This window comes from Lottia gigantea (genome assembly GCF_000327385.1).
Source record: "Lottia gigantea unplaced genomic scaffold LOTGIsca_30, whole genome shotgun sequence".
Lineage (NCBI taxonomy): Eukaryota > Metazoa > Mollusca > Gastropoda > Lottiidae > Lottia > Lottia gigantea.
In genome coordinates, this window is record NW_008708987.1 from 1,531,940 (window position 1) to 1,553,932 (window position 21,993).

At 35.4% G+C, this 21,993-nt stretch overlaps 4 protein-coding genes across 4 annotated transcripts; 1 reads left to right on the forward strand and 3 right to left on the reverse strand.

The window, feature by feature from the left end:
- Positions 1–742: 742 nt before the first annotated feature.
- On the forward strand, positions 743–6,519 carry LOTGIDRAFT_232622 (hypothetical protein; the record flags this gene model as incomplete). The annotated part of the gene is made up of 13 exons (XM_009057519.1): positions 743–1,145; positions 1,745–1,935; positions 2,331–2,438; positions 2,889–2,982; positions 3,202–3,251; positions 3,634–3,715; positions 4,028–4,113; positions 4,361–4,552; positions 4,909–5,004; positions 5,238–5,477; positions 5,792–5,874; positions 6,088–6,421; positions 6,447–6,519. The coding sequence occupies 12 exons, from the start codon at positions 743–745 to the stop codon at positions 6,290–6,292; spliced, it is 1,830 nt and encodes a 609-aa protein (XP_009055767.1). The 3' UTR covers positions 6,293–6,421; positions 6,447–6,519.
- Positions 6,520–6,934: 415 nt separating this feature from the next.
- Positions 6,935–8,227, reverse strand: LOTGIDRAFT_161675 (hypothetical protein; the record flags this gene model as incomplete). Its single annotated transcript, XM_009057520.1, has 3 exons — positions 6,935–7,077; positions 7,583–7,735; positions 8,062–8,227. 3 exons carry the CDS (start codon positions 8,225–8,227, stop codon positions 6,935–6,937), a joined length of 462 nt encoding a protein of 153 aa, XP_009055768.1.
- A 3,745-nt stretch (positions 8,228–11,972) lies between these two features.
- On the reverse strand, positions 11,973–15,755 carry LOTGIDRAFT_232623 (hypothetical protein). The gene is made up of 3 exons (XM_009057521.1): positions 15,451–15,755; positions 14,173–14,325; positions 11,973–12,852 (listed from the first exon to the last, which is right to left on the reverse strand). Exons 1-3 carry the CDS (start codon positions 15,632–15,634, stop codon positions 12,689–12,691), a joined length of 501 nt encoding a protein of 166 aa, XP_009055769.1. The 5' UTR covers positions 15,635–15,755; the 3' UTR covers positions 11,973–12,688.
- A 3,683-nt stretch (positions 15,756–19,438) lies between these two features.
- Positions 19,439–21,506, reverse strand: LOTGIDRAFT_161677 (hypothetical protein; the record flags this gene model as incomplete). Its single annotated transcript, XM_009057522.1, has 3 exons — positions 19,439–19,578; positions 20,447–20,599; positions 21,323–21,506. 3 exons carry the CDS (start codon positions 21,504–21,506, stop codon positions 19,439–19,441), a joined length of 477 nt encoding a protein of 158 aa, XP_009055770.1.
- Positions 21,507–21,993: the final 487 nt, after the last annotated feature.

Genomic DNA, 21,993 nt, shown 5'->3' on the forward strand with positions numbered 1-21,993 from the left:
ATCAACTTAAAACCCTGTTAGTCTAGATAATATTCAAGGTAAGGAGGTTTTTATATTGCCATTTTCTATCATATTAGACCATTTTAACTTAAAATCATGTTAGACTAGAAAACTTAGAAGGTAAGGACGTTTTTAAGACATTTATATATAACAAAAATAAATAATGTGAGGTTTTTCTGGCGACAGAAATTTTAATTACAGTTGCCTCAATTCTATGATCAAACTATATTAACCAATGTCTCACGTAATCCCTACACAAAACATTGAGGTAAACTCAATCATTAAAGGTAGATCGATCACACTTTGCCTCCAGTGTAATATTAATGGACATGTCCTCCCTTTCCCCTTGAAAAATAGTTTGTACCCCCAATTTGTACCTCCATTTTATTTCTATGATATTTTATACGTTTTTGTCGCAAGCTATATGTCAAAATTCTTTTTTTCAAAAATTTTCTAAGGGAAGAATCTCCTCAGGCCATTCATATGGGAGTTTGCGCATCTGGTGCTTCTGCATTTGAAACCTCAACCCCCCTCAATCTATAAAGCCAGTCTGCCCCCCCCCCCCCCCCCCACCCAAATTAGGTCAGTCTGAAAGTACCTACCTATATGATCGTTATTGAGTCGAAAGGCCTTTGAAATGTTTCAATCAAAATTTTATGGTAATAAATACAAAGAAATAAGTTAATATTGAATGAAAGTTAGGATTGTTTTGATTTTTATGTTGCTAATTACAGAGATCAAAATGCCAGAAAATACTTCAGTCTTCAGTCGTCTTCCGACCATATCCACCAGAAGAACTGCTAGTGCCTCGAAATATTCAACATCGTCGCGGAATGGTTCCAGGGCTTCCTGTCACTCCTTTTCACCGAAAGGTATCACTCCCATCAGAGCTTCTAGGAGTGCTCTGTCCATGACACCCAGAAGCACTCTCTTGTCCTCCAACTGCGACTCGTTTTCCAACCAAAGTGTCAGTGACTTGTCTTGTGAAGACCCCACGGAGTATCAGCAACGACGAAATCGTATGAAAGATGGAAAATTTGGGAAGCTGTTTCAGAATTATTTTCCAGAAAAAGTTGATGCCCCTCCCGAGATTTCCGAACCCTCGGATGATGAACCTTATGAAACAGATTTGGAGGAAGATCTCGGTGAGAACTGGTGATTTTTTTCTCACAGACGGTGACTCTGTGGATTATAAAATTGAATCCACAAAAACAGGACTGACTGACCATCCTGTCCGAGCAAGCATCGCCTTGCTCCATTCTTCTCCACCATCCATGTTTAATATTATTACAGGGAATGTAAGAGGTTTTCTAAACGTGTAAGGGAAAATGAAAGCTATGTCTTTTGTGACTTTGGGATGCTATCAATGCCCCCGATATACAAAACACGTTTAGAAAACATTTTTAATATCCCCTTAAACATTCTTCCGATTTAGCTCTAAACCAGCAAGTATCATCAGTTAGTATTAGAACTGCTCCCACTATCACGTGTTGCTTGAACCTCGGAGGTCGTGGTCTTCCGTCTGGTGCATTGCCATATTGCTTGTTTATATCCACCCTCCAGTAAGATGTTACTCATATAAAACACTCCATTAATGTTATTATAATTTTTAAGTGTATGTTAGAAGCATTACGAATTTCCATTTAAACATACTAGCCTTAATCCTCTGCCAGTGCCTTTTGTTGAATAGTAACTTGTTACCTTTCCACCACCTTAATCTGTAATAATGTTACTTTTTTACAAGGTACGAATCTAATTAAACAAGAAAAGGGTCTTCATCGTCACGAACATGAATATAAATATGGACAGTTCTGTGAACAATTGAAAGTGGTACCTAATAATTATTTTTTACGCCATGGTAAAACTGAAGAGTTGAATATGAAATTTAGATATTTAAACTATGGTGATGCTACTGCTATGACTAAACTAATAAAGGTAACTGGTTGAGGAGGTCTTTCAACCACCTATATATACTCTTGCCGAAATCCTAATGCGATATGGTGTGAGCAAATTTCTCCGGAAATTGTAACGAAACCTTGAGCGTGGACAAAGAATATGTCTTGTATCCAGTGGAGGAGCCAGATTTACATCCAAGGGGGAGCAAGATATCTGAGATTTTGCCCGAAAAACTTGTTTTCAGAGCTGCGAGAGGTGTGGGGGGTTCTTGTTTACGATCAGGGTAATATTTCAATGGCGTAATACCTGTGATAAATCTCTCACCAACGTAGAACATCTGACATCATTCTTATATATATATATATATATATATATATATATATGAACAATACTGGCTATATAGACTTTAATATAATTATTATCTTCTGTTGTAGACTCAAGATCTGGTATCTAAATTAAACTTATCAGAGAATGGAATTGGTCCTGCCGCCATGTTGTCTATAGGAGAACTTCTGCTACATAACAAAACTATTACAGAAATGGTAATATTTCTTGTTTTGGTCTAACTGAAAATTTGAGTAGTGTAAATCGATGGTTGTCCTCAGATGAGATAGACATTCCAACAGATATACAGCTTATAACAATCCCTTTACTGGATATTCATCCTCATGCTTGTTACCTCGGATTTTAAGATGAAATTGTTCAGATACGAATTCAAAGCAGTTCAGTATCGTGCCCTGATGTACAAGCAAAGTTTAGAAAACACCTTTACAATCCATCTAACATCTTTACAATGGTCAAGGTAGTACGAACTTTGAATAAGACGAAGTTCCTAATACCTTGACCAGGGGTGTATTAGGAAATGTCTGAGAGGAAGGCTAAAAATGGGGAGTGTCTTTCCGAGGGCCCTCCCTCTAAGTACACCACTGATCATTGTTAAGATGTCCCTTTAATAACTGTATATTTGTTAACTCTATCTGTATTATTTTTAGAATCTGGCTAATAACAAGATTGGTGTTTATGGAGCTCGTTTGACTAAAATTATCATGCAGAATAATAATAAACTGACTAAAATAGACATATCAGGTAATTATAGATTCTCTCCATTTTCATATATAGACCTGTCAAACACGATATACTCTTTTTATGCAGGTCCTTTGTGTTACCGGCTGTTCACATTAGAGCTTCCTCCGCAATCCTGGGAAAATTTCCCTCATTGCACACAGCGTGACATTGCTGTCTTCATCAGCCTCTCACTAAGTTGGTCACTTAGATTTCATTTCTTGCTATTATTGTATATTTCAGGAAATAATATAGGAGAGAAAGGCGGTGTTCATTCTGCACACATAATACAGGTTGTTGACTTATTACATAATGATACACTGTTAAAACTTTAAAACCCACTTTCCACTTTCACACCGTATTTATTGAAGGGTTGAATCCATTTCTCTCAGTTTAGTTTGGGTTGTTAAAAAAGAACTTGTAAGCTTCTGGTCTTGGTTGAAAATATCGAGAAGGCCTTAGACTATATATTACCTAATTTAATGCGTCCGATTCCTAACTTGTTTTCTTGTTCCTATATTTATTAACGGACACAGTCGAAGGTAGCCATGGCAATGTATATATTTTAACAAACTGACCCGATGATAAAAATGTCTACTAACTGAAATTACGCTTACCAAAATCCTACTCAAGGAAATTCTGTAAATAAAATCTTTTTAAAACTATTACCTTCAGAACAACATCTATCTGAAAGAGTTTAACTTGGCGAATAATAGAATCGGTGATAAAGGTACCATAGCTATTGGGAAAGCTTTAGGTAGGTATTAACTGATGTAATGTAACCCATTATTATTTGTTGATGGTTGCTGTTTCTAGTAGCTGAAACAAAGATGGCCACCTTGTAGCAGAGACATTTCAGTTCTTCTACAAAAAGATTTCCAAAACCTAACTATGAAATTTAGTATTGTAAAAATCAACTTACGAGACGATTCCAGTCAACCCAGCTGTAAATGAATACAGATAATCCTGGAGAGATCAATGCTAAGAGGTTTCACCAAGGTCTAGCTGGTAGACAAGAAACTCGGCTCCGTTATCCTTGTAAAATATGGTTCTTTCTTTGTGTTTGTAGGAAACAATGTAACGTTAGAACTACTGGATATCAGCTGGAATCACATTCAACTACCAGGAGCACTGGCCGTGGCACGTGGTATGAAGGTACATGTACAGTGACTTCATTTATACACACAGAGTATAGAATATCTTTTGCACGGATACCAATTTTTGAAGGAGAGAATTTTGAATTCCCCTCCCCACTCATTACTATGGCAATGTGTCTGTGAAGTAGCGAAAATAAGTAATAATGGTTTGTTATATCTATTTCGTGCAATTACAAAGCATCTATATGCAGAATCTATATCGACGAATCCACGTCTACAAGTATTTATTTTTCTATTTCCCCCAGTCCAACGATCAACTGAAAGTGTTACGAGTGTCAATGAACGGTTTTGGTAAACTAGGAACTCAAGCCCTGATAGAACATATTCCTCATATCAGCTTGACAGAATTAGATCTGAGTTCCAACAGAATTGATGGAGATGGTGCCATGGCTATTGCTGATGTATTAAAGAAACACTCTAAGCTGGAGATCCTGCAGGTTTGTATTCTATGTCGTTTCAATTGGTCATGAAAAAAAAAGCTAGCATCTTTTGCACTTTCCAATCTTCAGTCAGACGTCTGTTTTTCTTACAATTCTGCCAAAAGTTAAGCGTCTTATGACGTCAATATCACAAAGGACCGTAATTATTAGCAGCTTTTGGCCAACGTTTCAACAATTTACATTGTCATCATCAGTTTATATGGTATACTACTCCTGGGTTTTATTGTACACATTGTCTCTACAATTTAAATTGTCATCATCAATTTATATAGTATACTACTCATGGGTTTTATAGTACACAACGTTTCAACGATTTACATTATCATCATCAGTTACAAATCCTTAATTTTCAGCTGAACAATAACACTCTATCGGTGGAAGGGGTCAATAAAATGGTTCAGATGATTTCATCCAACACCAATTGTCATATCAAGCACCTGGGATTAAAGGTAGGATATAAGAATTGTTTTTATTGGTTGACATTTTCATCTTTTTTTGGACAGAAACGCAAACTATCCCAATTCTTTTATTTCTTTGCACCACCTGAAGTTGCCTTTGTGGCAGACATTAGTTAGGGGCGGGGGGATGAGTCGAAGACTGTTTCTGGCTCTTTTCAGACTCAAGGTGCATGAAAGTGGGACGTAAACCTCCATTTTACACAAATCATTTCTTTCCATTGCAGAAGGTTACAGTTGACGGAGATTTCATAACTGCAGCCGAGAACCTGAAATCTCAGAACATCAGCGTAGAATATTCGCTGGATTTTTCACAACGAAAGAGTGCGCGTGAACTTACCCGCCACGAGTTGGAAGACTTTGCCGCCATCTTGGAACAAAATGGCGTCAGCATTCGGGATGTGTTCGATGATGTTATTAGTGCTAATTCTTTGATGAGGGTGGAAGATTTTTTGTATCTTGTTGAAGTAAGTGGGTTAAATCAACACTTGTCCTTAATAATTTCAATATCTGTCGATGATGGCATTGAAAAAAATAATTTCTATTTTATTAATATTGACAGAAAAAACGAACAAATAGACAATAGAAAAATAATTTGATTTAATGATGAATTGTAGGCCTAATAGTTATTGTTGATTTGTTCAAAGTTGCAGTCAAGGCTTTCTACAACGCATTGTGTAATTGCTGCGAATACACGGGTAGGATGTACTATCATGTACTATCATGTACTATCATGTACTCCAAACTGCTGATTATCTCATCAATTTAAATGTCGTTCTAGATGTCTGATAGATGTTCTAACGAAACAGTCAAAGTTATAAGAAGAAATACAGTGGAATCCAAAAATCATAGATTTATTCTCAAGTAAGTGATGCAGCTTGGAATAGTTAACTTTCGCGTCATTTCCCAGTTAGTTAATGGCTTCTGAATCAGGGGTCATACAGGGTCGTAACTAGGGTCTTTTCTTAGGCATCAAATTGTTTTGGAGTAAGTTAGTCTACGTCTTTCGTGGCAATGTTCTCTGTAGACTTCATTGTTGATAATGGAATTAATACCGTTTCATTTTTAATTCGCTAGGAATTTATTATCCATTGAAGAGGAATTGAAAGCAGCAGATGAAATTTGTACATCGAATCGAAAACCGGAAGAGGACGTTTCAGACGTGTCGTCAGGGAGGTCGTCTGTACCGGACATGACACTAGACAACAATCAGGAACGACTATGGACGCCGTCAGTGAAAACGAGAAAGAAAAGTAAAAAGTCTAAATCGAAGCGAAAGTGAAAGTACTATCATAGACTGAAGCGGATTATAGACTCGCATAATGACTATAAAATCATCTTGAGATCATCACTGCTTTCAGTTAGATCCAGATAATCGTAAGTAGGCTACCGCCAAGGATTATTCCAGCCTGTGAATGTGACTTAAGGGAAGTAACTCAATATATCAGATTGCTTTACCTTGTCAAATCATGATTTGAAATATATAAAGTAAAAAAACACATTTGAAGTAACTGGACATAGTTTATTAATTCTCTTAAATTGTGATGTATATGTATACATGAATGATGTGCAAGATTTAATAACCAATGAGACCTGCACATTCAATTAAATATGGGGTTTGACAGATGCATTTTTCGCTTAAACACATATTATGTGTGCTTTGGACAACCAAAGACGAATCTGGTTTGAAGATTGGGTAAGACGGAGTGATGTTCCAGGGTTTGCGCTGCATCAAAGCGTACAACAAATGAAATGAAATGAATTGAGTTTTACGTCCTACTTTTCTGAACCATGTAGGCTGGTGAAGACAGGCTCAAAGAGTACTGATGGGATATAAAATGATTCAAAAATGGCCTCACACTATACACACACTTTAAACCCCTGTCTCCTACAATGGCTACGACTCGTTGCGGTATCTAAAACGCTAGTGATGTCGGTCGACCGCTAACAACACGGCCACAATAACATAAAGTACAGCACTAACAACGTTTAATATAAAAGAATATTCGTAAGAACCACCTCCACCAATAGATGTATAGATACAGAATCCTATCAGGGTACACAAGGCTGAAATAAATAGAAATATGATTAAATGAATGAAACTCTGTACAAACAAGACAACTCCGTCAATCAAAATCTCCTCCAAAGTATGGAAAAATCGGGAGTAAAGGTAGTATAATAGTGAACCCCTCCAAAGAGAATTACCATCAGATGTTTCGAAAAGAATAAACATGCTTTGCTTCGTGCATGACACCCGCCATAACATTTTGGGGAGGAGGATTTGATATTGGGTGGTAAAACATTTTCACGAACGTTCACACCAGTAGCGTTTCTATTAATCATTGGGTAACAGGGCCGAGTTGGAGTCATCTAATTGTCAAAGGACGCTCACGGGCAAGGCAGTTATTTCGTACCGTTGGTAAAAGAACATGCATAAGATGGGTGGATGGAGTAAGAGCCAAAGGTGGGCTCACAGACGATTCGTTCCCTAAATGTAATAGCATGAACAAAATCTTGGACCAAAGCTGGGGCGTGCCCTCTCCCACCCCCACGTAGAAACGCCACTGCTAACCTGCAAGTCCTGAGAGGCTGATGATGACGACTTTCACACGTCGTTGAGTATATCTACATATGAATAAGACGAGCAAACCCAGGGCAGCAGCCCCTAATAACACTCCAATTACAGCGAAAGCTCGAACTGTTTGGAATTTATCCGAAGCACCGTCTACAAAAACACAAATTTTAAAAAGAATTATATTCACAAAGACAACAATTTAGGATCTCAAAGGATACTTTAAATTGATCTTTCAAGGATTATCTGTAACCATTTGAGTCTTTTGGAATTATCAAGGTTTCGACATTTGGCTTTGACAAAACCGGAAGTTGGGTTTCTAAAAGAGCTGAAATGCCTCTTCTTCATTTTCTGGAACAGGGGTGTCCAACCTTTTTCTTTCTTTTCTTGTCGGAGAATCTTTAACATCTTGGTTTGAATTCAATGATTCTTGAGAAAGTGAAACAATCGAAGCCTTAATTAAGATAAAATTCACTTACTTATGGACGTGCAGGTCGTCACAGATCCGACAGTTTCGCACACTTGCCATAATCCACTTCCGCTCTGCCAGTGCGGCGTGGCCACTGATACCACATCCAATACGAGAGCCACAAGGGCGAAGAATGCGGACACTTTGGTTAATGTCGAAACATCTGAGAAGGACATGGCGGTTGTTTTTCGAACTCTAACTAAGTGGTGATCCCTTATCGACTCAGAATATATTGAGTTGAAATTTCACGTAACGCATCATTTATCTATCGATGATGACTTGAATTTGCGTATCAAAGTTCTGATAAGTCGCTGACCTAACTGTACTAGACTACTTGAGACACAATTAATTATTAAGCTGATCAGAAGGAACTAGAGAACTCAATAGATTATTATCAGCTTCAAGAGATATTGCCCTCAACGTACTGTTTTCGCTGTCTTGCAGTCCAGTCGAATCGAGAGAGACAGTATTGACTTTGAAAAGGATTACGACTAGGTGTTCTTGCTTCATGTGTCTAAGATTAATGTTTAGCTTGTGTATGTATCATGCCATTTCTGTCAGATGTCTGTGGTTCCTGTAAGCATAGAGTTGGTTAACCGTATTTGACATCACTATATACCCCAGAAACCTTCTTTAAATACCTTGGGATGTTTGCGATAACGACTTAACGCTTAGTTTTAGTGAAATTCCAAGAACCAGACTAGTCAAGTTGATCTCGAAACAGGTCATTCTTTCACTATGTAAAATGATAACAAATTTGAAAGTCGGGGGTGGGGGGAAACCCGGACAAGCCTCTTTTCTGGGGTGGGGTTGCCTCCCTAGCCCCCTGACAACGCCGTACAATAGCCACTGACAACCCACCCCTGCGGTCTTGAAGATTATAGGATATATTATACCTTTCCGGTCAAGATATGGCCATTTTAGTACGGGGGTAGGTCGGCATACGGCCAATGCAGTCTAGTTCAGTGATAGGCCTGGAGTTAAAACCAAAACTTACTTAGTCCACATTCGTCAAACAATTAATTCAGATAAAAAATGGGCAAATCTTTGATTGTATTCAGTCAGTCATTCACCAATCTCATTTTTACGGTAACAATTTCGTTGTTGTATGTTTTCTGATATTTTTCATCTTCATAGTAAAAAAAAAACGTAATTGAAATCTGTATTGTTTATTATAATGGCTATTGATATTCAATGATAAGATATCATTAGTACACCTGAACTAGTTTAATTGATTTTCATTCAAGAACGTAATAGAAAGTTGTGTAAGTCGACTAGGAGAAGATAATGATATGATAATGATATGATAATGATATGATAATGATATGATAATGATATGATAATGTTAAGATAATGTAATAAGATAATGTAATAAGATATGATATTGAGTCTGAAGTTAACAGATTCGACAGTTTAGATTAATCATACTACCTGATGAAACTCAGATCAAATGGTGTAAATTGGCTAGTTGCAAATACCGTGGTTTTGTGCAGACATGTTAATTGACCGGTTTCAATATCATGTGACATCATGACTTGTGATTAGCTTGCTCACAATACAAGGTTTACATGTTAAAATGAAATTAATGGAGTTTTACGTCCTACTTTTCTGAACCATGTTGGCTAATGAAGACAGGCAACGCCATACAGGGTGCAATGAGGGAAATTTAGCCCGGACAGTGGCATTAGCCTGCTCTTTTTCGATTTCCATCTGTCGAGGGATCTTTAATGTGCACAGCCTGTAGCACACGGGGCCTTCGTTTATTTTCCCATCCGAACTAGACGCTTTTTCCATGTGAGCCCCTTTTAAAGATGGGTTTCCTTATTTTTTAGTGTCAAATTAAGCAAACTATTTGATTAATTGGTGTTTCTAATGAATTATCATGTATTCTTAATCATATCATTATTTTTTTATCGCATATAAATCAGATAAATGTCCATGTATGTACAGTCTGGATAAACAAAAAAAGACTTTTGAACTTTCTTGATCGGTCCAGTGGCGGAGTGGCGGAGTAATTGTTAATTACGGTACACATTTATAGAAATATGTCATTTTAAAGAATCCAATTGCTTTCAATATGAAAGAAGAAACTGTTAAGATACTACTGAACTAATCCACGGTCTGTACCCTGGTTCCCTATGTTGTTTTTGAGAAGCTGAAGACGAAAAATAAACTAAGATATACTTTTTCTTATTTTTATTAGTGAGTTAATAAAATTATAGATATATTTACATAATACAGAAGAAAAATAAAAGTGTCTAAAAGATAATTGGATGTTCAATATTTACTCAATTAACTGATAACTTATAAAGGTTTTAAACATTTTCACACAGGCATAATACATGATTTAAACATTGGATTTTTCAAAGAGGTTTTTTGATCATATTAAGAGAGGATTTTTAATCATATTTAGAGAGGTTTTGAATATTTTTAAAAATGTTCTCATAAGGTTTTTCAATAAATACTGATTAGTAATAAAAAAAAATGAAAAAGTAAAAAAAAGAGGTATTAAGTTTTATAAAAGCATCATCTATTGTGACTTCTAATACAAGGTTTTGACATACTATTATATTCAGATACAAATCAATTTCCATTTTAAAACAAATATTCTCTATTGGGCTGCTGTAGTCCCAGTACTTATACAATAGAATACTACAGAATAAACAAACAAAAGAATTTCTGACAATAAAATGATGTTTAAGGTTTATAATTGAGCTACACTCTTCAAAGATAGTGGACCACAGCCATATACGCCCACCACAGCATGCGGATGGTAAATATATTTAAGATTTTGGGGCAAGGGCAATAACTCTGCTTCTAACGGTCGAAAATAGCTCAAATTCGAAGTTGATCATCGTTTAATGAATATGTATACACATACAGAATTTCATTTGATTCCATCAAAAAATCTAGTTTTTAGAGCGTTTACAAGCAAATGTTGACGGACGGACGGACCTTCGTTTCATGACGGACCGACAGGGGTGCCGACAATATATGTCCACATAGATAGACGTATAATAATGACTAAGATTTTGGAAATGCTGTCTCATCAGATTACAAATACTTAAAGATATTGAAGAGTTTTAATTAGTAATATAGATTAAAAAATATTAGATATCACAATAATACACACTATATATTTATATTTACCACTTTCAATCTCTATTTCATATCTTTATATAACACCCTGGGCAACCAGCTCGTTTTTCATTAACGTAAGGCTACTTTACGGTTTAGTATATCTGTTCATATTTTAACGGATAAAAGGTTACCCTAAACAAGTCTGCCATTCTATCTAAAGCTTTGCCCAGAAGTTAAAGGTTGGACCTAAATTTTAGACTGAAAGCTGACCGAGAGATAAAGGCGGATTCTGTTGTTAGTTTAAGGATTTAGAACACAACAGGAGTACAATTTACAATTTCCCTGGGCATTAAGTAAGGAAACTCAAATTTGTATTCCAGGATTGAGATTAAGTAGAAAAAATAGCACTATATCGAAGAAAACAAACACTAAACAAATACACATTAACATAACATATCTATTTAACAAAAATTTTTGTTTTAGCATCATAATTTCATAGTTGTTCCACTATTCAGAGTTACTTCCCTTATTTGAATATATATGATTCAACTAAATTTAAGTAGAAAAAAAGCAAATGCACTGCACTGTATCTATATTTTGGCTATATTACTAAGTACCAATATGAGACATTTCGTTTAATTGAGAAAAAAAAGTTACATCAATATTTTAAGAGATTAGTTGCAAATTCCAGAATTGTCCATTTGAAACCCTCTAATTTCAATGAACTCTTGCTTACATTATAATAATATGACACAGTTTAAGCATGTGTGGAAGATTTCATTGCAGATTTAGGGATGTTTTTTGTTGCTTATCAAGGTATTTTCCAGCCCAGGTCAGTCTGTTGACCTTTACCATATGAAGATTAAACTTTGGAAGCCTGACTATTTGAGTTATAAAAATTTGTACATTAAGAGTATTTTAAGTAAGAATCACAAGCAAAGTTAAAAACATATAAAAATCTTTTTAAAAGACATAAATAGGAGATTGAATCCTGAAAAGAAGCTGTAACCATGGACTATATCTTTGTGGATTCTTATCTCAAAATCGCCCATGTGAAATTTTAAAATTTTTTCCAGGATTGTTTCTTTTCAAATTTCAAATAATTTGTTTATCAGAGAAACATCAAGAGAAACCTTGCTACAACAAGTTCAATATATAATTCTCTACATCTTTGCTTCACCAGCTGTTAGAGCTCAATATCAGCCATCTGTATCTCTTTTTATGATCAAAATCTGACAATTGGTTCAATTCAATAAAATTGTTAAATGGGAATTTACAAAAAATGTAATTCTAACATATAATCGATTATATCATTTTACCCAGCCCTGCATGATGCTGGTTGTTGTGACATCACTTCATGTATTATGTCCTTGAAATGTGAACTTCCCTACCAAGGTTTCCGTATTTTGCAGGAGAATCTTACATCGCATTTTGATTCTGACAAATGCTACAGATAGCTGACCATCAGCTCTTCAAGCAGGAAAAGCAAATATGAGATAACAATATCCTTTTAAAAGTGAAATTGAGGTGATAGTTTGCAGAGTTTCGCTTCCACCTCAGAGTCCTTGGTAAGAAGATGTGTTAGTTTTCTTGTCCAATCCGATCATAATGGCCACGAAGAAATACGTCACGGATGCAATGACGTTCAAAACGAAGGAATAACCATACTTATATCTATCAATGGAAGTGTACAGACAGAATCCAACCAATGTCACCAAACCTGAAATTAAAATAGGCATAAGTTATTTATCAAAGAATTTATCTGACTAAGAAGACAACACGCCATGCAGTATGCAACGAGGGAAATTTTGCAGCATTAGCCCAGTGTTTTTCTAACTGACAAGGTGATAGAAGGACAAAAGAAACCATTTAAGTGAAGCAGTATTGAACTCATCTGCACAATGTCAAGTATTACAAACTTATACTTCGACTGCAATAGTTACTATTCTTGTATCACAGAATGCATTGGATTGTTTGCCAGCAAATCAAAGCTCTGGACAGAAAGGCTGTAAACATTAAAGTTTTGTGTTCTTTGTGCTTTTCTGTTTAGGCCTCCGATTGGCTGTATTCACTAGCGTACAATCCAGTCAAATCTCTTCATTTACAAATTTCCCTGATACAACATTGATGGCTATTACAGTCAAGGTATAAGTACAAAGTTAGTAATAGCTTGACATTGTGAAGCAGTATTGAGCTTTGATACTGTTAGTGTTTTTAATTTTGCTTCCTGGTTCCTTGTTAGTAACTCCAGAATAAAAACTCAATAATTATACACCAGTCATTTCAATAATGAATCATTTATTTCCTGTTTAATTTGTCTAGGTTTTGGTTATTCATAGGAAACAATAATAACAAACCCACATAATTGACTCTCCATGAAACATATGGTTCAGTATCAATATATAATTATACAACTGATTGTTCATGCAAATCAAAAGTTTATTTATGAAGATAAATATGAAATGAATTCAATTAAAATGATTTCAAAGTACTGTTCCAGGATTGTTGGTTTATATATTAAAATTTAACATCTTTAATATAGCATAGACTAAAATTTATGTTTCCTAATAATTTAGGTGGAGCAAGGTTTATGTCTGAGGGGGAGCAAGATATCTGAGATTGCCCGAATCTCTAACCTAGCTAGTGTGAGAAAGTCATGATAAAAGAAGTCGCTTAGCTCTTGTAAGATATCACAGACAAACGAACACCTCTGAGTAACAGCCTTTTCAGTAAGAGTATCCTTACTGAGTGCTGTACCTGGACAACAGTAAATGTTCGCTCTCTAACAAAAGAGTGTAGAAAAGGTCCACAAAGATTCAAAATGGCAGAAGTCATTTTGATGTTTAGTTTATAATTAGTTCCAAAGAAGTGCAACTGAACTGGATTTGTGAATGAAAACTAACCAAAAGCATAACAATTCACAATTCTTTTTTCATGATTGGAAGAAAATATGTATAAAACTACCATCCTGCAGTGGAATACAGCACTTTACAATTTATTTTTCTCATGCATGGGGAAAAATAAGCCATAAACAACATACCTGCGAGAGCTGAAGTAACAAGAACCAATATTTTGAAGACGTTGGTGGTGAATTTACACATGAATAAAAAGGAGAATAATAGGGCTAGACCACCGAGTCCACACCCAGCTAATACTAGACCTCTTACAGCTTGAAATTTATCATTGATCACTTCTACAATATATAATATATCATCACTTTATTATGGTTTGAAATTAAAGAGAATGTAATGAGATTTTCTTAACTTTTTATATGTATTGGGGACACTGATAGCATGATTAGCACCATTACAATTTTCAATTAGATGTTTGAAATAAAAGATGGGTTCCCTTATTTTTATTTATGAAAATGAAAATGCTATTACTTATATGAATAGAAAATAGAGGTGTCCTTATAACTTGGAAAAATACCAGTTTGTCTCACATGTCCATAATTAATTCATATTTAGCTAAATTAGAAGTCAAGAGAATTACCAGCAGAATTCCAATGAGTTACCGATCAAGAAAGGTCAAAAAGTATTTTTTTGTTTATCTAGACTGTACATACATGGACATTTATGATTGGTTAACAATTCTTAATTATATGCAATAATGAACATAATGATATGATTAAGAATACATGATAATTCATTAGAAACATTATTTAATCAAATAGCTTAATTTGACATTAAAAAAAATAAGGAAACCCATCTTTAAGGGATAGTAAAGAGGTTTTCTAAACTTTGTATGTGTAAGCTTATTGAGCCACTGATAGCATCAATGTCCACCAATTTCCAGTCAGATGTATGGAGTTGTTGCAATTTCTCTAAAACTAAGCATTTTATGATTTAGCTATCAAAAAACCTTAAATATAGGCCTAGGCCAATAAAAGCTTTGGAGATAGTGATGTCATATAATTACAGGAACCACAGATTTCTGACTAAAACTTTAAAAATGTAATGTATAAATGGCCAAAATACACATAAAACCCCTTTAAAAAAATTAAATTTCATAGACACATTATACCCAGTAGACTACTGACTAGCCAACGTAGGCTATTACTGGACATTATTTAGTTAGGCCTACTTCCATTAATATATGTCTCAGATCTGTGCTTTTCAAAATTAACAAATTAGTTGGCATAGGAAAAGTCTGAGACTTAGATCTCTTTTCTCAGCATATCTATTCAGACTGTCAAAACTAGGATTAGGAGTAGGGAGAGACCTTGGCCTAAATTAAAAGTCTAACATAGCATTTAAACACCCTGACAGCTTCTCCCCAACTCTTGACACTACACAAAAGGAAAAAAAAACATACAAACCTTCAAGGATGCTTTTGTTACAAACTTCTGTCGATTTTATTTGGGTAGTGCAGGCCTCCCAGAGACCATTATGCCAAACTTCGTTACTTTCCCAGTAATTGGTCACAATGGAAATTACATCCATGATTAAGGCAGCTAATAAAACCACGATGGCAAATTTCGAACAGCAACCAACATCACCCATGTTGAATTTGGACGACTACTCGATTGATACAGTGAAAGTAAAATGATCAAATGAAGAGATACGAGCCTCCAACCTCACAAGTTAACCTCAGTACAGAAATGTCAGTTTTTATGCGATTCAGGGAATAATTGGTCATGTGAGTGTGAGTAAAGTAGGTCATGTTTGATGTCTTCGTTACCAGACGAAATAATTGGGTTCACGGTTTGCGTGAAAACCTCGCGTGGGCTCTGTGAATGGAATATAATGTATAGTCATGAAACAATATAGGCTTAGTATCAATGGCATATATATAGAATGGTCTACTCTACATTATTGGTGTTTCTACCGGGGGCACAGGGGCATGTCCCTCCCCACCGTCACACACTTTCAAATTCTTATCAATTTTCAAAGGGTCGAAATAATTTCCTGTGAGCTCCCCTACTCCCCCCCCCCCACCCCACCCCGACATTTTGAACCCGAGCCTAGCCCCAATATGTCACTTTTATTAACCATAAATTTTCCTTCCACCTGACTTTTCCTTGTATTTTTCTTTGTAAACTTATTTTTGTTTTCAATAACAACTCAAGATAAGACATGACAAAGCCTTCATTATGAAACTTCATTATGAAAATTATTCAGTGAAAATGAAACCAACCATATGAACTAGGCTAATATTAGCATCTATATTTTCAAAAAATAATATTTATTGTAATCCGAATATCTATAAGTTTTGAATTAATGAGTAGAATCACATAGATTTTTAGATATATAATACCAAATAATTGCAAACGCCAGGATAGCACTTACAGCTGTTCGGGCATAGGTCCTCGACCTCAATAATTGCTTACATCAGATAAAGCGAAATATTAGCAACTATTCCCTTTGAATTAAATTGGATGGTATAATGAAATATTCGACGTATACCCCTTTAAGTCATATAAGTGCATCTATCTATTATACAACATCATTTTAAGTCGGCTAGTCATTTTAAGTAGGTTAGTTTCTATCTATGTATATAGCCAAAACTAGACGGATAGAATCCTTTAACCGGTAGCTTATTACAGTTAAGAATTAGGCGACCATACCCCTTTAAGTTCAAACAGCTAGTAGGCCCTATTAAAGACCAATGTCATTAAAGTTACGCCACCTCTTTTTCTCCGAAAATTTAAGCAACATCCCTTTTAGATATGGGTACCTAACGACCGTTCTATCAACTGCTTATGCCAGTAAAAAATTAGGCTAGTAGGCCCTATTAAAGACCAATATCATTTAAAGTTACGTCACCTCTTTTAGACAACATCCCTTTCAAATATTGATATTATACCTATCAACCGATAGCTCAATATAGTAAAGAATATGGCGGTCATACCCCTTTAGGTAAACTACCAGTCAATAGGCCCTCATTAATTACATGACCTATTTACCCGAAATTTTAGAGATCATCCCTTTAAGATATAGCATACCTTAAAGTTCTATCAACCGGTACTTTATTTCTGTAACGAATCAGGATTTTATATCCCTTTCTACGAGGACCTATATATCATTTAAAATTACATTACGTTTGTACCCGAAATTTTAGAAATGAAATGAAATGAATGAAGTTTTACGCACCATGTGGTCTAATGATGACAGGCAACGCCATGCAGGGTACAATGAGGGAAATTTTGCCAGGACAGTGGCATTAGCCTGCTCTTTTTCGATTTCAAACTGTCTGCATCTTTAACATGCCCCGAAATTTTAGAGAACGTACCTTTAAGATATAGTGCACTTATAACTATGTTATCATTATGGAGTTTTATATACAGGTATTCTGTAATAAGTATAATATATACATATCAAGTATTTGTGAGATAACGGTTTAGTTATCTATATTGATAATTTTATAAAAGTTCAAATGTTATCGTCCACGTTAGCTTGTTATTGGAGACCTTTAGTTGAAGAAATATTTCGACGCAGAATTGGGTATGATCACATGATAGGAGAAGGTCGTTGACCTGTCAGATAAAATGACTGATTTATACATACTACGTTAATGGGATTGGTTGAAAATAGTTTTTCTTAACTTTTCATGTGTATCGGAGACGCAGATACCATAGATTTTCACCATTCCAATGTTCTGTCAGACGTCTGTGGATCCTTTAAAACCAGGCGTTTGATGAAGTCATTATCACAAAGGCTGCGAATAACATCAAAGAGGCTTTCTTCACCATATAACTTAGTTTTAGTGGTATTGCAAGCACCACAGGCGTCTGACTGAAAATTGGAATGGTGCAAATTGATGCTCTTAGTGTGCCAGATACACATAAAAGATTAGAAAACATCTTTACAATCCATTTAATATATCAAATACTCTAGTCAGTCAGTACATCGAAACAATCAATAACTATGCTCGTACGACTTGCGAGTTGAAAAAGGAACTCTTCCTGGTTTTTATTTTCAATTAAATAGTTTGATTAATTATTTTTCATTTACCTAAATTCACCTTATCCTCGTTCAGAAAAAAATCATTTGATATTCATAAAATCCAAATTTTCCGTTTTATGAATATAATCTGGATAGCCTAAATTTGCTTTTTGTTCTGCAAAATTGTTTAGAATCAGAAGGCAATTGAGCCCACCTTACTGCCAATGTGGTGTTCGTTTACATTCCATTTATAAGAGTAAGATCTAATTTTTCTTCTTCAGTTCTGTTCAAATATGTTGGTAGTTGGACTGGTTTCGTCACAACCCATGTGCAATCTGGAGCAGCGATGCAGCGTGCAGTCCTTTGATGTAGTCGGGGACGGGGATGTCGCTGCTATCGAAAAGCAATATCAAAAGAACATACAGATATGCATTATTTCGTCAATATTTTTGTTGGCATCAAAACATTGCAATATTATTGAATAACTTTATTACATAGTTCAATCTATATAAATTATAATAAAAGCACTCACTATACAGTTAGTATACAAAATAAATCTTAAAATATACAAATTATAAAAATATAGGCCTATAAAAATTAAATATTAGCATTTTGATTCTAAACCGGTAATCGAATCTTTACAGAAGCTCTTACGAACTTTCTTGCGTCACGGAAGTTTGTAAATGCGGCGCTTTGATTGGATAGTACCTTAGCATATATACAGCCTATCAGAGGCCTCGTCAGAAAGTCTGTAATCATTGTAGAATGGCTTCTCTAGAGTAATCCAATCAAATCGCTGCATTAGGTATGAAACGAAGTTCGTAATAGCTTGACATTGTTAAGATGGGAAATACATTATCCTTCAAACTGACTAACTAATATGTTCGATGGTTTGTCACAATCTGACTAATATGTTTCATGGTTTGTCACAATCTGACTAATATGTTTCATGGTTTGTCACAATCTGACTAACTAATATGTTTCATGGTTTGTTACAATCTGACTAACCATTAGGTTCACGGTTTGTCACAATCTGACTAACTAATGGGTTTCATGGTTTGTTACAATCTGACTAATCATTAGGTTCAAGGTTTGTCAGAATCTAACGAACTACTAGGTTTCATGGTTTGTCACAATCTGACTAACAGGTTTCATGGTTTGTCACAATCTGACTAACTAAAAGGTTTCATGGTTTGTCACAATCTGACTAACTAACAGGTTTCATGGTTTGTCACAATCTGACTAACTAAAAGGTTTCATGGTTTGTCACAATCTGACTAACTAATGGGTTTCATGGTTCTCATATTGCTAATTGTGTGCATTCAACAAATAGACACTTTCTTAAACAAAACGAGGTCGGATGTTCACAGGATGTGTTATATCACGTCAAAGTGTCGTGTAATCGAGTATCAGTAGACGTCGTTAACATGTCCTTTGATCCAGAGCCATTATAATGGTTACTACAAAATAAAGGGCACCTGCTACCACGTTCAGTATAAAGGAGTATCCATAAGAATCGGCGAGTGATGTATACACACAGAATCCTATCAACGTACAGATACCTGAAACATATAAAAAATGATAATAATAATGATTCGTTAGTCTGCCCAGTGAGCACCATGTCTTTGACCCGAAATCTTGAATACAAACAAGCTTTTCCAGCCTTTGCATAATATTGAGAACACTAATTTAAGTTTCTATTAGTATATCTGACCCAATATATCATTCGATTCTTACCAACTACAAACGTCGGACACAGTTTTCCCTTTGCGCTAGAAAATCTTCTATGATCCTCTTCCAACTATTGTAAAATTAGTGGAATGTAGTCTAATAAATGATAGAGTCAATTTCAGCTATTTCAGTATAGAAGTGACAACCAGTTCTTATACAATTCAACAGAAACTTGGAGACTGTTTTTTTTATTCTTTAAAGTAATACTGGTAGCTGAGACCTATCGACTGGTAAAGCAAAGATTTAAACGACGACTTAAAGATGGGTTCCCTTAGTTTCATTTTTGAAAATTAAAATGCTAATACTTATATGAATAGAAAGAAGGGGTGTTCTAATGACTTGGAAAAATACCAGTTTGTCTCACATCTCCATAATTACTTCATAATTAGCTAAATTAGAAGAGAATTCCAATGAGTGACGGATCAAGAATAGTCAAAAAGTCTTTCTTGTTTATCCAGACTGTACATTCATGGACATTTACGATAAATGCAATAAGAACTTAATGATATGATTAAGAATACATGATAATTCATAAGAAACACCAATTAATCAAATAGTTTGCTTAATTTGACACTAAAAAGTAAGGAAACCCGTCTTTAATATTTAAAAGTGACGATTGTTTTTTAATCTCTAGACCTGTCTATAATAAACCTAAAAACAATTACGTGAAATGCGATCTTGAAATGACATTAATCTTACCTGCTAAACCAGCTAAAAGAATAACAACATTCTTGACCCGATTGGCTGTATGTTTAAAGATGAACATAATCAGTAAGAGGAATGTTAGAAGACCCAGAATACATCCTATTATAACAAAGGCTCTTACTGTCTGAAACTTGTCGCTTATTACATCTGAAAAATATAACAGTTTTGTGTTAAGAAAACGGCTCTACTAAACTGAAATTTGAAATAACGTACAGTCCGACAACTCTGGTCACACTCATGGTACGTCCACTACTATAATATTTTCACTCTTGATCTTGCCATGCATTTGGACGAGATTTTGATAAACAGAATTGTCTTGCTTGTACGGATTTTTATTCTTAGACGTGATGTAATGAATTGTGAGGAACTGAGAAGGGCTAGAGTTGTCAAGCTTTCCTAGGGTCAAGTCAAATGTTCATAATGGGTTCATGATGAGCCCAACTCAATTGAGTATATTGTTTTGGGTCGGACGAGTATCAGAGATCCGAAGACGAACTTGTATCGTCTGCAAATATATTCTGCTGTTGAAAATAGTAAGATAAGCTGATACCACTGCTCTTTATTGTCGAAGCAATGGGCATTCCCCTTCCAGAACTAAGGCTGGCTCGATTTTCTTTGTTTTTTACACCGAGAAAGAAATCCTGTGAGCCCTATTTGCCTTCAGAGAGATTCTCCAGACGAAAATTCAACTCCCATCCGACAGTGCTTTCCTAACTTACATAATTAATCTACAGATCTACCACATTTTGAATTTCAACCTCGACAATGTTGTCCCTCCCCCCTCCATTAGGTCAGTCCGTCCCTTATTTGTACCCACTATCTCGAGAGGTTGGCGCCGCTAGTCTAACTATAAGTGTTTTATGAACTTACCTTCTGGTATAGAAGAACAACTCCGGACAGATAAAGCCTCTTTACAGATCTCCCACAAACCACTGTCAAATAAAGTTCCATTTTCCCAATGTGGAGTCGCAAGAGAGACGATATCCAAAACTACAGCAGATAAAACCAGGAAGGCTGAGATTTTTGTGAGCAGGGTAACGTCCGAGAAAACCATTTTAAAAGTTTTTAGTTACACTGAGGTAAACGTCTTGTTCCAATGTGATTGTCAGGTGGGTGTTTCTTGCTCCAATGTAACTTGTTGGTAACCAAGAGAAATGTGGCGTTCTTAGTATCTGAGTCTTATAAAATGTGAAGGATATCAGTAGGTTGTGATTAAACCAGACCATAAACTTCTCGTGTCACTGTACAGGCTTCACAATTAAAGCTACAATGGGCAAAATTTCGTGAAGATTTACCACTTCCACTATACAAAGCTACTAGTGCTGCAATGGGATGCGATACAGAACTGAATTTCAGAAAATCGCCATGAATATGCGAAGCGTGGAAAGTTTCTAGTGCTTAAGCAATTTTTACAGACATTTTAGCATATAAGCAAAATCTGCAAGGAGATGTAGAGCTGACTTGCTGATGATGGTTATTTCGACTACACGTATTATGCTATCATCAAACGCCAGCAATTTGCTCCCTCTTGTAAAATTCTA